Raw genomic sequence first — 16,858 nt, 5'->3', positions numbered from 1 at the left:
TTCAACCTTAAAAAAAAAGGAGCCAGAAGAACAAATATGCACTTACTCTGTAAACACATATTTTTATTTCACATAAAAATGATAGAGATTGTACAAATGTAAATAGTTTAGAAAATACATGGAACGTGATATATATACGCATTTGGGAATCCATTTGTACATGTAAAACCGGTTTTGCATATTTTACAGCCCACTTCTTGTCAGTTTGCAAGCCACATGACATTTATGACTTCCCTCCTCTTTGTTTGCGTAATTTTATCCAATTGGTACTGCAGCAGATCCGTAGACAACCATCTACAAATATAAGGTGCAGTTAGTAGCTACACACATTCCCTTGTGAACTGACGGAAATACAATCTATACTGGAAGAAGAGTAAGGGAAGAGTCTACCAAGTATCCGCATCCACACGGCCGTAGACAACAAGGGGAAGAACAGCAGCCTGGCTTCAACCAGAATGTGAAAGACAGACAAAGTGCAGAATCTTTATTCAACTCAGCTGTTGTGATTCAGGATTGCGTTCATCATGTCATCTCCAGGTGAGTGTGCTGTGCTGTGCTTACTTACTGGTATTACCAACAGTTTGCTAACTTAATGTTCGCTGTGTTAGTTCTGCAGTGTTAGGAACTAGCTCACATTAGATTGTTTTGTTCAGATACTGAGAGATTTTTTTTTATGTGAGGCACAAATAATAGCTGTACTGAAAATGCTGGCAACTGTAAAGTTGCGTGGCCAATTTTAAAGTCATGTGAACATAACCACCATCTGTGGATGCTGTTACAGTGTTGAGTAAGACTAGAAAATTAAGTGTAAGGCTTGGATATGATCTGTGGGGAAAGAAGTATTCAGATCCTTTACTTAAGCAAGTCATAATGCAACACTGTGAAGAAAATGCACCACTACAAGTAAAAGTATCTAAGCATTATCAGCAAAATGTACTTAAATTATCAAAAGTAGTCAGCGTACAGTATAATGGTCCCTGTGAGTGTTTCACTATTATATCTGTTTTGGATTAATATTACAGCTGCATTAATGTGTATGTTGCATTTTACTGCTGTAGATGTTGAAGTTTGAGCTAATTTTAATTACTTTATACACAGTTAACTAGTTGTTGGCTAATCCACAGCAATGCATGATATTCTATAAGATCATCATATGGTTGTAGCGTTGCTGTCCAGTGAGAACCACACATCTCTAAAAAGCCATGAGCTCAGAAAAACAGGCTGGGTTTTCAGCTTTGTGACAATGCATTTTCCAGCAAATTCAAGAAGTGGAGTTTTCCTTTACCCTTAAAAGAAAACTTAATCCTTCAGTTTGTCAGAAAAACTAAAATTCAGGTGTATTGTAATCAATGGACAGGAAGGGTATGGAAAATTGTTCTCTGACAAAAGTAATGGAGTAAAATGCACAATATTTGCCTCTAAGTTGATGTCAGAGATGCCCAGTGTAAACAGCATAAAATTGAAATACTCAAGTGAAGTACAAAATTGAATTTGTACTTAAGCATAGTACTTGAGTAAGTGTACTTAGTTACAATCCACCATTTGATATGATATAGGACATGTATGGATTTCACATTAATTGGCAATTCACACTATAACTGAAATTACCTGTCTATTCAGTAGCCTATATTTACCACTGTCATGTGATCAGTAAGCATTCTGCTTCATAGTGACAGAATCAAAAGCAGGACAGTTGGCCTGATCAATGCAAAATGATCATTATCAGAGTGACAGTAATTTAAAGGTTAAATGTTTTTTAAGACAGGATTTCACTCTCAGTTTCTGCTATGTTATTACAGGAATGATGTGAATTATAGATTTTGTCGAAGATACCACTGACCCTTCCATCACTTTCTTTCTACCCATCTTCTCAGCAACACCCTGGCCTCATCTCATCTGTCCAAGCCATCACTGGACTCCAAGCTACCATCAACTCTGTACTCTACTGCTGCTGGCTACCTGGACTCTTGTCAAATTTTCATATCCATATAAACTTTATGTGAAAGTATATAGCTTACTTTTGAATTGTTTATCACAATGTACTTTTAGGAATTGAAGTATATATTATTTTTATCAACAAAGACTACTACTACTTAAGCTGTAAAGTATACATTTATGTTTAAAATTTTACATTTTCCTGCCAGACTTTTTAAAGAAAGCTTTGTTAAAGTGTATGAAAAGCATAGTAGTTATGCATTGTGTAAAGCCCACTCAGAATTACTGCACTTTTAACATACTCTGGTGTAGAATGATTGAAGTGTTCTTAAAACTTGTGCACTTTTTTTTTCTCTTTGGTATTAACATGTAATACATTTGTAATGAATATAATAAATTGCAACTCAAATACGAGCCTACTTCATACTGAATTACTTATTATAAGGGCAAATAATTAGAAATTTGAAAAAGAAGGTTGTACAGTCATTGTACAGAATACAACGAATTTAGGAGTGCTGCTGAGCAGCCAGCATACCTCACACAGATACAATATGCCCGTACACTCAAAGGAGGCCACCAGCAGCTACATGACAACAGCTTAGTCTTTAAATCGAACCATACTGTTTGAAAACTGTTGAGACAAAGCATATGTATCAAGTTTATGTAGCTTGCCCAAGTTTGTTTTCAAATGTGCCATCCTGTTCTCGTTCTGTTGTGTGTGGCGAGAATGGGATTATTACTTGCCCCATGGAGCAGATAGGAAAGGAAATACTTGTGGTTGGTAAGTATCAGAATCATAGTGGTTGGGTTTTTTTGTTGTTTTTTTTTAAACCCCACCAATCAGAATATGCAACAGTAAGCCCGTTGCGTGATTTTAAAAAAAAAAAAGCGATACAGACAAGTGACACAAAGATGAGCGTTATTACAAATGTTTTCAAACAGTATGTTCGGTTACAATAGATTCAACAATGTGGACAAAGTGGTTAATTTGGCCAATGGACTTCTGGTTAACTTTATAGTTTTTAATTAGAGTAGATTAGATTCAGCTTAATTGTCATTGCACAGAGTACAGGCACTGAGACAAAGGTAAAACTGTTGCTGTTTGCCGCTGCAGATCCCGAAGCGTCTCTACAAGGCTCTGTCTCTGCTGAAGAAAGAATATGAGCTGAGTAAACTGCAGCAGCGACTGGGTCGAGAGGTGAGAGGTCAACAAACATATAAGCTTTAACCAGTCACTGTGCTCATCACTCTCAGTCATTTATCTGTCTCTGCTCATAGGTGGAAGAGAAGATCAAACAGACTCACAGGAAGTACCTGCTGCAGGAGCAGCTCAAGATCATTAAGAAGGTACAGCAGGCTGTGTGTCGTCCTTGTAGACTGTGTAGTCTGTTTGTCTTGTTATTGTGTCCATCAGCAACACTCCTCTGTCTCTCAAACTCTATGGGGGTCTGCAGCAGATGTGACAATCTGTTAAGGCTTTGGGCTTAAAATGTGCTTTTCTTGTATGTGCAACTCCTAAAGTAATAAAGTGTGTCAGTCCACCACAGCTGACATCTGGGTCACCACATACAGTATTCCAGTATTTTTTGAAAGGCTGTTGTACTGGATTACATTAGATGGCACCTGTGTATCCAGCCCAAGAATGTATTACTATTCTTGTGTTACTGTTGTAAAATATTGCATATCACAGCATGCAGTATAGTGATAGTATCTTTAGGAGATGTGCTGTGATTTCCACCAGTGAGGCTGAAACCAGAACAAAGACTAGTCAGTAGCTGCTCCAGCAGGTCTGAGAAGCTGGTCTGTGAACCTAAACCCATTAAAGCAATTTGTGTTTACTATGGGTTTTCAGGAGCTAGGTCTGGAAAAAGAGGACAAAGAAGCTATTGAGGAGAAGTTTAGAGAGAGACTGAAAGAGAGGACTGTCCCTCAGCACATAATGGATGTCATCAATGAAGAACTCAACAAACTGGGACTGCTGGACAACCACTCCTCAGAGTTCAAGTTGGTATTGTATACCTGTATTGTTAGTTAAGTTATTCATGATCCCTGCAAAATTATTCCTTTTCAGTTCTAGTGCTATATTCATCCATATTTATTTCCACTCATGCAAAAAAAAAGTCAAAATTTAACAGAATTTCTTGAGGACATTTGTGCCATATCCCCTTTCCATTTTTGACACTTCATGAGATTTCCTCTTGGATGAACTATAGTAAAATCATAATACCCACTGCCTGCAGGTGGCATGGATGTCAGTGCAGGAGCTTGTGATTTCTGTGGACAGTGCATATCAGCTGCTAAACCTGCAGATCTACAACTGCTGCTGCAATTAGATGATTTTGAGTCTTGTTTCAGTTGGCTAGTATCAGTGATACTGTATCCTATTTACTCTGGTAAACTATTAACTCTGGTCAAACTATTCCAAAAAATGATTTTGAACATGTTTTATGAAGAAGGAAATGCTCTCAGAGGTTTGCTAGACTGCAATGATGCGACAGTGTCTTTGATGAGAAACACTGAATGTACCTGAATGAATGTAAAAAGAAGTTTGTTAAGCAGAAATTTCCACAGGGAAGCTTCAGCGGTGCTATGTTACTTAGCTCTATTTTTTGTATGCACTGGTAGTTCTGTACAGCAACTGCAATAACTGTGTTTCAGTGTAACACGGAACTACCTGGACTGGCTGACTAGCATGCCCTGGGGTACCAACAGTGAAGAGAATTTATCGTTGGAGAGAGCCAGAGAGGTTCTGGAAGAAGACCATTATGGAATGGATGATGTTAAGAAACGCATATTGGTTAGCAAATGCACATACACACCATTTAAATCATAAGATATTAAAAATGACTTTTTTCCTTGGATGGCAAATGCCCAGTTACCTCTATCCATGTGTCACGACCTTTGGAGCTTTTTCTAGTAGACATGAGCCTGACTTCCTCTCTTTTTTTATGCAGGAATTTATAGCAGTGAGCCAGCTGCGGGGCTCCACCCAAGGGAAGATCCTGTGTTTCTATGGTCCTCCTGGTGTAGGAAAGACGTCTATCGCCCGCTCCATAGCTAGAGCCCTCAACAGACAGTACTTCAGATTCAGCGTGGGAGGCATGACTGATGTGGCTGAGATCAAGGGACACAGGTCGGGAAGTGTATGCTTTAACTGTGCTGACAATGTGATGGGTGAAGACTAGACATGCACTGATAAGTAATTTCAAGGCTGATAACAATATCTGATCATTTTTTGTTTGTTGTGAATGTTACCAATACAATGACTGGTATTAATCTTACAAATCCAAAAATGTGTAGAGAGAATAAAGAACAATGGGTATACTGTTAGATTGACTTGTTTATTTTTCCAGTATCAGTTTTTTGACTTTCTAAAATGTTTTTGTGTGTGTTCAGGAGGACATATGTTGGAGCAATGCCAGGGAAGATTATCCAATGCCTGAAGAAAACCAAGACCGAGAACCCTCTGGTGCTAATAGATGAGGTCAGTATGGTGGTGTGGTTCCTGTAGTTGTGTCTGGAGGACGTTTGCTGATGTGGTATTTACTGCATGGCAAATGGACTGCATTTATGTATTGCTTATCGACCACACAAGCCAGCATTCACCCATTCACACACTGGTGGCATGGGCTACCATGCAAGGTATCGCCTGCTGTTCGGGACCAGTAACCATTCACAGACACACCCGCAGACCAAGGTTACAGCTATTGGGAAGAATGTGGGGTTCAGTATCTTGCGCAATGATACTTCGACATGTAGACAAGGGATTGAAGCACCAACCCTCTGACTGACTTTCTGACTGCTCTACCTCCTGCGCCACAGCCGTCGATTCTTTCTGGCTACAAATCTTAACTAAAGTTACTGTCGTGACTTGACTGACAAAACATGAAACCTACAAGCTACTTATGGGCTTATATACCGGTACTTGCCTTGATTGACACATCTCCTTTTGTAGCATGTAAAGTGAGTAATTCACAGTCCAAACGTGTGTACAGCCATACTTAAAGTGTATTCATTTACACATCAGAGACCCGTTCGCAGACGGTGATCGTGCACTTCTATCAGTAATAACTTGCATGAAAACAAACATTATTATGATGACGACGCTTACACAGATGACGGTCAAAAAACTGTTTGAGTCTGCCAGCTACCAACACACCTGAGTGTGATAAGTGCATTGCCTATTTGAATATTCCCATACTCCACATGCCGCCTACTGGGCAATAGGGGTAAATACCATCGATAAGACATACAGAAAAGAACACAATAGAAAATGTGGCAGTTAAATTGTAGATGACTTGTATGTATACATGTACTTATTTCATTTTTTCAACTTTATTTATATAGCTTACCAGTCATGTATATATATACAGGTATACATACATATACATACATGTATATGTATATATTTGTATGCAAGTAAATAAGTACATTTTATAGAGTGAAATGGGCCACTGAACTGATCAGCTGAAATGGAAAAGTTATGAAGACCATTTAAAAAAATTTTAACAAATGACATTCTTATGTATGCAGGCATAGGTGAATACATCTCAACTTATCAACTAGATACAAGTTAATAAGTTGAGAAGTATTCACCTATGTCTGCATGCATTAGAATGTCATTTGTTACTCTGAGTCAAGCGGTCTTAGTCCTATGCCTGTGACAAAAGTCCGATTGAAATTTGTCAAAGATTTTATGACCCTCAACCAGCTTCACCAGTTGTCAGTGACACTGATGAAAAAACTTAGCTTGGAAATTAGTCTATGATTCTCTACATGGGCTAGGTCAAGAGAGGGTTCTTTAAAAACCATTAAGGTTTGTATGGTGCCCTGTACGCAACATTAACATCCTTTACCAGTCCCATACCTATTTAAGTGATGAAATGCACTACTTGTGGTTGTTTTTAGAAATTGTAAAATACATTTTCTACTCTTCTGTGGCCTATATACAGCGGCATGCAAAGGTTTGTTCAAAATTTCTGTTACTGTGAATAGTTAAGTAAATAGAAGATGGACTGATCTCCAAAAGTCAATAAGTTGAAGATGAAACAATCTCTTCAATATTTTAAGCAAGATACATGCATTATTTTTGCTATGTACAATTTTAGAGTAAAAAAAGGAAATGAGCACCATACAGAAGTTTGGGCACCCCAAGAGATTTGAGCTCTAAGATAATTTTTACCAAGTTCTCTGACTTCTTAAGTAGCTTGATGGTGCAATCATTGTTAGGAAAGACCAAGTGCTGCCAGTGTCAAAGCTTTAGAAATACTCTGACTCCTCAAACTTTGTCCCCACAATCGGCAGCCATGGGCTCATTGAAGCACCTGCCAAGCACTGCAAAATTAAAATAATTGATGCCCACAAAGCAGTAGAAGGCTAAAAAAGGATAGCAATGTTTGTAATGTAATTAAGAAATGTCAGTTAAAAGCAATGATGGAGATCAAACGGAGGTGTGGAAGATCAAGAAAACTTTCTGAGAGAATTGCTCATAGTCTTGCTAGAAAGGCAAATCAAAACCCCTGCTTTGACTGCAAAAGAGCCTCAGATAGATTTAGCAGACTCTGGAGTGGTGGTTCATTCACAAATATGACCTTCATGGAAGAGTCATCAGGAAAAAATCGTCCCTGTGTCCTAATCATAAAATTCACCTTCAGAGGTTTGCAAAGGAACAGACCTGATGCATTTTGGAAACAAAGCACTGATGAATTTAAAGTGGAACTTTTTGGCCACATAAGCAAAGATATGCTTGGAGAATAAAGGGTGCAGAGCATGTCTCCAGCAGTTTAGCCGGTTGGATCAATCATGTTTTGGGCTTGTGTTGCAGCCAGTGCCACAGAGAATATTTCACTGGTAGAGGGAAGAATGGATTCAATAATATACCAGCACATTCTGCAATCAAGCATCTCACCATCTGTAAAAAAAAAAAAAAAGAAAAAAAAAAGAGGCACAAGCTGAAGGTTTAGCAGTGACCCTTACAGTCCCCTGCCTGAAACATCATTGAAACTCTGTGAATAGACCTCAGAGGAGCATTGCATTCAAGATAGCCGAAGAATCTCATAGAACTAGACGTCTTTTGAAATGAAGAATGGCCAAAAAAAAAAAAAAAAGAGCTGAAGACTGAAGCTGAAGACAATAACCCTTTACAAGCTGTGATACTTGCCAAAGGGTGTGTTACTATGTACTGACCATGCAGGTGCCCTAAGTTTTGCATTGGGCCCTTTTCCATGTTTCTTATTTTGAAACTGTAAAAGGTGGAAATAAAAAGGTAATCTTGCTTGAAATATTAAAAAAATAACATGAGCGAGTTCTTAACACAGTGTATTGCCCCCTTTAACATCAATGATGGCTTGAGATCTTTTGTGATAGCTGTGGATAAGGCTCTTTATTTTCTCAGGTGGCAAAGCTGCCCATTCCTCTTGGCAAAAAAGTCTCCAGGTCCTGTTGTTTCTTGAGTTGTCTTGCGTGAACTGCACATTCAAGATCTTTCCAAAGTGGCTCAATGATATTACAGTCAGGAGACTGTGGTAGCCACATCATAACCTTCATTTTATTTTTTATTTTTTTAACTATTATTCTTGGTTTTTTTTTTTAGTTGTATCCACTGAATGGGTCACAGTAAGGTTGCTGCACTTTTCATCACAGGCCTTATTGACTCCTCTCCAAACTTAGCATTTATGTCTGTGACTATAGAGCTCATTTTTGGTCTTATCATTCCAAATGACTTTGTTCCAGAATTTTTAGGTTTGTCTAGGTGCTGTTTGGTGTGTTCTAAATGTGCGCAGGAGCATCTATTTTCTGGTAACTTGACCCATTTATCGTGCATCTTTAAACAACCACCTCACTTTTTCACAGAAATTGCTTGTTTTTCTTTGCATCCCAACCAATCTTCCTGACAGTTCTGGCTGAAACCTTTTTTGTCGACCTGACTGTATCTTGGTATCAACAGAGCACATAATTTTCCACGTTTTTGTCAGAGATTGAACACTACTGATTAGCATTTTCAAATCTCTGCTGAATTTTTTGTATCCTTTTCCTGATTTAGAAATATAAACTACATTTTCTTGCAGATTCTTTGACAGTTCTTTTGCTTTCACCATGGCTGGATCCTGGATCAAATCTGCAGGGGGTCTCTCAAGAACTAAGAAACTTATTGCCTATCTATACACTGACACCAGTTACAAATAAGACAGGTCACAGATGTGGTAACTTAGCTTCTACAGCCATTGAAACCTGCAGGGTGTCGATGTGTGTCTATATTCAGGCCAAACATTCAATGATTTGTAAGCTTTTGATCAGGGCCATTTGGGTGATTTCAGTTATGACAAGTGAACAGGACAAGTGTGGAGATAATCCTTGGGTACTGTGCTGGAGAATAATGAGTCTTTATCTGACCTGCCTTTACCAGGTAGATAAAATTGGTCGTGGTTATCAGGGCGATCCATCCTCTGCATTGCTGGAGCTTTTGGATCCTGAACAGAATGCCAACTTCCTCGATCATTACCTTGATGTTGCTGTAGATCTGTCAAAGGTAAGAGTGTCTGCTCTTTCTGTACAATTTCACAGTTTCAATGCAAAAATGACCCACCCATCACTCTCTGTTTCAATAAAGGTTTTGTTTATCTGCACGGCCAATGTGATTGACACCATCCCAGAGCCTCTCAGAGATAGGATGGAGATGATCAATGTGTCTGGATATGTTGCCCAGGAGAAACTGGCTATTGCTGAGGTAACACCAATTTCTACCTCTGCACTTCTGCAATTATGTTAAAAAAAATGAGAGTGTGCTTTATAAAGTATTTTATTTTAGTATTTTTTTTGTATACTTTTGATAAAAGCAGATTTTTCTCACTGTTAAGGAATCAAGTAGTAAAAAAAATTAAATATGCCTTAGTAATTCATCATAAGATAAGATAAGATAACACTTTATTAATTTCCCAGACGGGAAACTTGGGTGTTACAGGCAGCAGCAGGAGTATCAGAAGTATGAAAGACATAGAAAGGAATAAAATACAAAACAGGAAAAAAAAAAAAAAAAAAATGAAACTCAAAACTCTGTATACATATATATTCTATTCAAGAAAGTACAGTGTTTTCAGTTTTGCACATTGGATAAAAAGTATGTAGCAGTATATAAAATATTGTAGGGGAATTACCTCTAAATTAATGTTGCATTCGTTAATAAAAGCCGGGCACCAACCTTCCTCAGCTAAGAAGGATTTTGTATATCATATCTTGTAAAGCTGATGTAGTGAACGAATGAACCAACAGTAGATCAGTCTGATAATCTAAGGCGTAAACTCTCAGTACAGGGATTGCTTATATTCAGCTCAAAAGGACACCGTCTGACAACGACTTGTATGCAAAAGATTATTTATTAAACACAATAATGAAATGAATATGAATCATGGATAATGCGATAGATTATATGGATGAGGTAAATTAACAGAAACACTGCACAGAGGAACTTATGGCAAGAGAATGGTAAAATGAGTTTGGCGATAGTGAGAAGTAGGTTTTTAAAGGGGAAAGGGGGGACGCGAATATGAAGTTAATTTGTTGAATGAACGATTTAGAGAATTTAAACAAATTGACAGTATCTCAACCTCACGGACCAACTCTTATTCAAAACCGCTTAAGTATGCCTACTTTGTCAGCGACGTTCCTAGATATCTACCCCGAACTGACACGAAGAGGCTCCGCGTTGTCGTCCGTCACTCTGATCTGCACAGCGGTCTGCCGGACGAATCAAGCAAACCACTGTTGAGAGCCGGTGTTGGACAGGGATGTCTCGGGAGCTGAGGGTCTTCGGTGTCGGTTACAGACGAGGAACGGCTTCCGATGTTTATTTAACCCGGACCAGCAGGTCAGCAGCAGGCTACAGGTCTTCGGTGCGGTCAGTTAGTTGTTGGCCATTTGGCAAGGCTTTTGATTACTAATAATAAGATTGAGAAACTCTTCGATGGCCGGTCGAAAATGTCTTCAAAATTATTATTATGTGACTAGACTTTAATAACAAAAATAGGAATTATGCGGCTTGGCGTGGCGAGCAAAAATGAAAGTTTCACGAAGAAGATTAGAAAAGTGCATTTTCTCCAGAATTAAATCAGGCCAATCTGCGTAGTTGTGCGCAGCAACAAAAAGACTGAGAAAACGACGGAGCGGAAAAATACTTGAAAACTAAAGAACAGAACTTAACACAAACTAAGACAAAACTAGACGAAAGAAAAACACAACACAAAAACTAGACTGGAAGAAAGGAAAAACTAAACTGAAGTCTGTTGCGCGCGTCTAACTTGGTCATCGCTCCAGGGCGTGTCTAATCAATAGCATGTGGGATGGTTCGCAGATGCGCAACGTGATTTCATTTCACAGAGCGAGAATTAATTAATGATTCATACGAGGGCTCATCTGCTTCTCACTATGGTCAATCGAATATATTTTAAATGATCAATTTTCAATGGCACTTCAACAACAACATGCGCGTTCACTACATGTGTTAGACAATTCTTATGAATAACGACAACATTAAACAATGAACATGGTAACATTTCCGAATACTAATCCTAATAAACATGATGACTAAGGTTATAACAACTTTAATATGATGAAGGAATAAAGAAGGGCAGACTATATTTGACGAAATGATTATCGCTATTATGGTTACTTATTAATAAATGTATCCCGCTAAGCACATTCAACCTAACCGCTATGAACCTCTAGATGGCGGTATGGTTACATGGTAGAAACTCAGAGAAAACCTTTGAAATAGTTAAATTCACAGTTTCGTCATTCTGTAAGTTAGAAACACCAGGAAAGTATTGTTATTGTACAGATCACGAGCTTAGCAATGTAATAACATCTACGGTTAAATCAAACATAGAGATTTGGTTAATTTGGTAGATTAAGCAAAAAGGCACACTGACATGCAGAACAGTTTGCTTCAGGAATGTCTAATTTACAACCCATCAGCATTATCTGATTTGAAGATTCCTTTGGGACATGGCATTCGTCCATCCAGGCAGTTTTATTGTCCTTACCTCCCATGGGCTATCAAGAAAGAGTTAGCACCTCCATGAGAACGTCTTGACCAGATGTAAATTAGAAGTAAAAGTGTTATCAGTGACTCTTGTTGTCCTGAAAGAGTGTGAGAAGATGTCTCTAAACCAGACATCCTGTCTCTGCCTGGGTTCACACCTTCCTGTGAACCTTCCAGATGGTCAATAATTCTTAAAAGTCTGATTGTTTTATCACTACACTTCTCCTGAGCAATGCAAAGAGGGGAGAAGAGGGTCAGCTACAGACCAGTTCTGCTACAATATTATTGCTCATGTAATTTTGAAGAAAAAATTTAATATTGCACTACGTATTACATGAGATTATAATGGCATGATGATGAAAAACAGAGAAACACAGTGCAAAATAGTGTAGAGCAGTAAGACAGTACCAGAGTTAAACAGTCTGATCGCAGTTGGAATGAAGTACATGCGGTAGCCCTCCTTCTTACAGCCTGGATGCAGCAGTCTGCTGCTGAAGGTGCTGCTTAGGGCCCCCACCTGCTCATAGTAGCAGGTGGAATGGCCAGCATTCCTGACCAGTTTGTTCAGGCTTTCTCTGTCCCCCTCTGAACTTCCACAACTTCAGCAGACCACTGCATAGAAGACTGCAGATGCCACCACAGTCATAAAATGTTTTTAACAGTGTCTTACATACTCCAGAGAACCTCAGTCTTCTTAGCAGGTGGAGAGAACTTTGGCCCCTCCTGTACAGGACATTTGTGTTGTTAGTCAGAATCAGAATCAGAATCAGAATCAGAAAAAGCTTTATTGCCAAGAATGCTTTTACACATACGAGGAATTTTTTCTGGTGAAATTGGTGCATGACACATCTACTAAAATATGACACATCTACTAAAATAAGAGCATAAAAAATAACAATTTAAATATATATACACAAGTCTGTTATTGTTAGAAACACAGTACTGTTTTTCAGAAAGAAGTCCCAGTTGAGCGTTAATGTAACGCATAGAGTTATATTTATATCACTCAATGTGACAGAATGAGTCCGAGGTGGAATGTGAAGAGAGTCCAGTCCAGTTTGCTGTTGAGGTGAACACTCAGGTATTTGTAATCCCCCCCTTCACAATGTCCAAGTCCTGGATGTTCACAGGTGTAGTCTGTGGTACCTTCCTTCGGAAATCAGTCACCATCTCCTTTGTTTTGCTGGTGTTTATGTGCAGGTGGCTCAGGCCACACCAGTTGACAAAGTTGGTTATGAAGTGTCCAACGTTGGCTGTATCATCCAAGAACTTCTGGATGTTACAACTGTTGGTGCTGTGTCTGAAGTCTGATGTGTAGAGGGTGAAGAGGAAAGGAGCGAGCACTAATGATAATAATAATTTTAATTTCCATTTCTCCCTTTCTCCAGCGTTACCTGGTCCCTCAGCTCCGCTCTCTGTGTGGTCTGACTGAGGAGAAGGCCTCAATCTCATCTGATGCGCTCAGCCTGCTCATCAAACAGTACTGTAGGGAATCCGGAGTCAGGAACCTGCAGAAACAAGTTGAAAAGGTAAAATACAGTAAACCCCTTTTCTTATGTCTTTGCTAAACCAGAGCTTGCATGCATTCGGCTACTTAGAGCAGTGTTTCCCAACCTTTTTGAGCCACAGCACATATTTTACATTAGAAAAATCACAAGGCACACCACCAAACAAACATGTCACAAAAAGTATATTTATTGAAATATAATGAAAATCCAGTCTCAATTCACTCAATTTACTTACTCAGTGTGAAACCTGGGCCTGTTTAGTTGAACACAAAGCTGATATTCTTGCAGGAATTGAAGAAAGACACACAGGAAGATTTCACCTGAGTGGTGAATCAGGTGAAATTGGATAATCATCCACGGCACACCTGATGATTTCTCACGGCACACTTATGTGCCACGGCACAGTGGTTGGGAAACACTGACTTAGAACAAAGATTTTGGTCTGGATCAGCAGAAGTTTCAGCATGTCAAACAAACTTACTACTTCTTCATCCTTTGATAGGACCAGCAGAGACTGCTGGTGTTTGCAGTAGGTGGGAGAATAGAATTGGTCCAGTGTAATACATTTTCATTTTAGAATGCAAAACACTTTAATAAATAGATACTGCTAACCCTAACCCTAACCCCCTATGGCAAGGATTTCCAGCCACCCAGCAGAGCTAGTAATGTGAGACAGACAATTACGAAACAGGAGACATGAGTGAGACGTGTGAGTTGGTAAAACTTCTTGACCCATAACATAGTAAAACTTATATTAATAAAGTAATCTTAATAATATTAATTATCATAACTGTCCATATTTAAAGGAAATATAAAGTGTGTGACCTAGGCTATAGTAGCCTAGAAATAGCCTAGTATTCGAGTATCTTTGTTGGTGGCTAATGTCAATAACACCACTTTTATCTAATTGTTTGAAAAATGTTTCTTTATAAAAAGCATCTCTGTTTGAATGAGTGTGCATTTGTGTGAGAGATAGAAAAAGAGAGGTAGATCTTCAGTTAAGTATAAAATAAGACCTTTTTCTGAAACATTCTGAACATTAATATATCATAGCCTATCCATTATTTACGTGTTTGTGTGTGTGTGTGTGTCTGTGCATCCATGCGTGCGTGTGTGCATGCATTTGTTTAAATAATGGATTTCTTTTGATGCTTAAATGTTTAAAACTTTGCTTAATTTGAAACTTTGATAGCTTTGGTTAACCTTAGTGTGTTTTACAGCCATTTTGCAGAAGTGGAAGAAGTATATAGATTCCTTGCTTAAAGGTCCCATATTATGAAATGGGATTTGGGGTGTTATTTTGGGTCTCTGGTGCTGCCACACGCATACAAGTTGTGAAATAAGACAGTCCATGTTTTTTTTGAGTGAGATACAGATTTCTGAAAGTACCCTGCCTGCAGTTTCCAGATGAGCCAGTCATTGGCTGGCACATTTGAATATTCCCACCCACCACCCCCCTCCCATCAGAGCATACATACATTGTCTCTCCACCCACCAGATACCTGCTTTTCAGAGATCCGCCATTTTGTTATCAAATGCACTGGTTTAGGAATCATCAGGCGCGACATGAAGTGTTCTGTTGTTGGCTGTAAAAACGAGCACAAATCACTCCATCAGCTCCCAGCCACAGGGGACAGAAGAGCGGCGTAGATTGAAGTCATTTTTGAAGGCAACGTCCCAGCTACAGATGGCAAAACCTGTTGGTGTGTGCTAACCACTTCGAGACTGACTGTTTCTCCAACCTCAGTCGGTACAAGACAGAATTAGCTGGGAGACTTTTTCTAAAAGAGGGGTTGTAACAATTATTCATAAAAAACCTCCGGGGAAAAGCTTCTATACACTAATCCATAGGTCATGGGCAGATTGGATGTGTGTGAGTTAGGCCATCCCCAGATACTGATCAAACAAGTTATATTCATAAATTCAAAGCATAAACATGAACCAAACCACAACCAAAATTCATTCATTCATCTTCTATACCTGACTATCCCTTTCGGGGTTGCGGGGGGGCTGGAGCCTATCCCAGCTGTCAACAGGCGAGAGGCAGGGTACACCCTTGCCAGTCGATTGCAGGGCAACATATAGAGACAGACGACCATTCACACTCACACCTAAGGACAATTATTAGAGTCACCAATTAACCTAATGAGCATGTTTTTGGTCTGTGGGAAGAAGCCGGAGAGAACCGGGGGATCGGACCTGCAACCTTATTGCTGTGTGGCACGCGCACTACCTGCTGCGCCACCGTGCCCCCACAATCAAAATTAATGTTGAAATTATTAATTAACGAAAGTGCTTCAGAAACTTCTGATTCCCACAATTTATTAATGACAACAAACTTAAATCCCATCCACTGCGGGACAGCTTAGACAAAGACAGAGGGGCTTTAAACAATTCAAAAACAACATTAACACATACACCCAGTTCAGAGATCTTTCAGGTTTCTTCAGTACGTTAACATAAATAAATCAGTCCCATGGAAGATTGATTTCCCCCTAGAAATCCAAGTCCAAAGAAAGGAACAAAATTCTGCTTAGAGAGGCAGGTGAGTGATGAGTGCCATAGCTCTGATCAGTGAAAACACTATGCTATCTCACCATATATGCCCCGTTGGAATCCAGAATCCAAAAAAAAACAATCCGTACCTCGGTTAGAGTCCTTAAACCAAGGAAAGTTAGGCCGATTGTCCTCCCACATTGCTGACCTCCAAACGCAGACAGAGCCCCATCTCTCTATCCTCTCTGTCTGTCTCTCCCGACCAATGTCACTTCCCTGTTACAATTACAAACATTTACATTTTAACCATCCCAAAATACCTTACACAAGGGGGACCTGGGCAACCAGTACAGGGTCACTTGCACCTTTGTGTGGAATACCTGCAGACGAGGGACCTGTAAGTATACAAATAACTAGCTGTGTGTTTCTTTTGTAGATTAGCGTGAAATCTTGCGTGTTGTAGTGTGTGTTTTTGAGAATGATGTAAGGCTAAACGCTAGCTTCTAGTTACTTCTTGTAAGACATTTTTTAACTAACCATTCAGAAGCGTCCTGCTGAATTCTCTGAGTGTGAGGTTCTGCAGGAGCCTCCCCTCTTTCTTCAGGATCTGATTCAGGTTCGAACATGTACGATTGAACTACTGAAGAACTAGGTCTGTTCATTGCTGCCATTTCCGCTTCTTTCGCACGGGTAGTGCTACATTAGAGTCTACTATCTCCCTGTTATCATGGTAACAGTTTATGAGTGGGGCGTGGGCAAATGAGCAGCAGCTTATTTGTATGTAATGGGCAGCAGCTCAATTTTGTTTAGAGCTACAGACACCAGAAACAGCACATTCTGAAAGGGAATGAAATAGAGGGAAATAGAGGTAAGCGAGAATCCT

General features: G+C 39.3%; 1 protein-coding gene across 2 annotated transcripts in view; it reads left to right on the top strand.

Moving 5' to 3' along the window:
• The window catches only part of lonp1 (lon peptidase 1, mitochondrial), a 55,595-nt gene that overhangs the window by 29,200 nt on the left and 9,537 nt on the right, over nt 1-16,858 (top strand). For both annotated transcript variants that reach the window (XM_076722470.1, XM_076722463.1), the window contains 9 exons: nt 3,050-3,133; nt 3,214-3,282; nt 3,788-3,939; nt 4,594-4,732; nt 4,890-5,068; nt 5,332-5,419; nt 9,341-9,463; nt 9,545-9,661; nt 13,360-13,500. In XM_076722470.1, the coding sequence (XP_076578585.1) occupies nt 3,050-3,133; nt 3,214-3,282; nt 3,788-3,939; nt 4,594-4,732; nt 4,890-5,068; nt 5,332-5,419; nt 9,341-9,463; nt 9,545-9,661; nt 13,360-13,500 (1,092 nt within the window). The remainder of the gene's footprint in view (nt 1-3,049; nt 3,134-3,213; nt 3,283-3,787; nt 3,940-4,593; nt 4,733-4,889; nt 5,069-5,331; nt 5,420-9,340; nt 9,464-9,544; nt 9,662-13,359; nt 13,501-16,858) is intronic.

The sequence above is a fragment of the Chaetodon auriga genome, chromosome 3 (assembly GCF_051107435.1).
Source record: "Chaetodon auriga isolate fChaAug3 chromosome 3, fChaAug3.hap1, whole genome shotgun sequence".
NCBI classification, from domain to species: domain Eukaryota; kingdom Metazoa; phylum Chordata; class Actinopteri; order Chaetodontiformes; family Chaetodontidae; genus Chaetodon; species Chaetodon auriga.
Note: the sequence above shows the minus strand (reverse complement) of the source record. Positions and strands in the feature narration are given on the sequence as shown.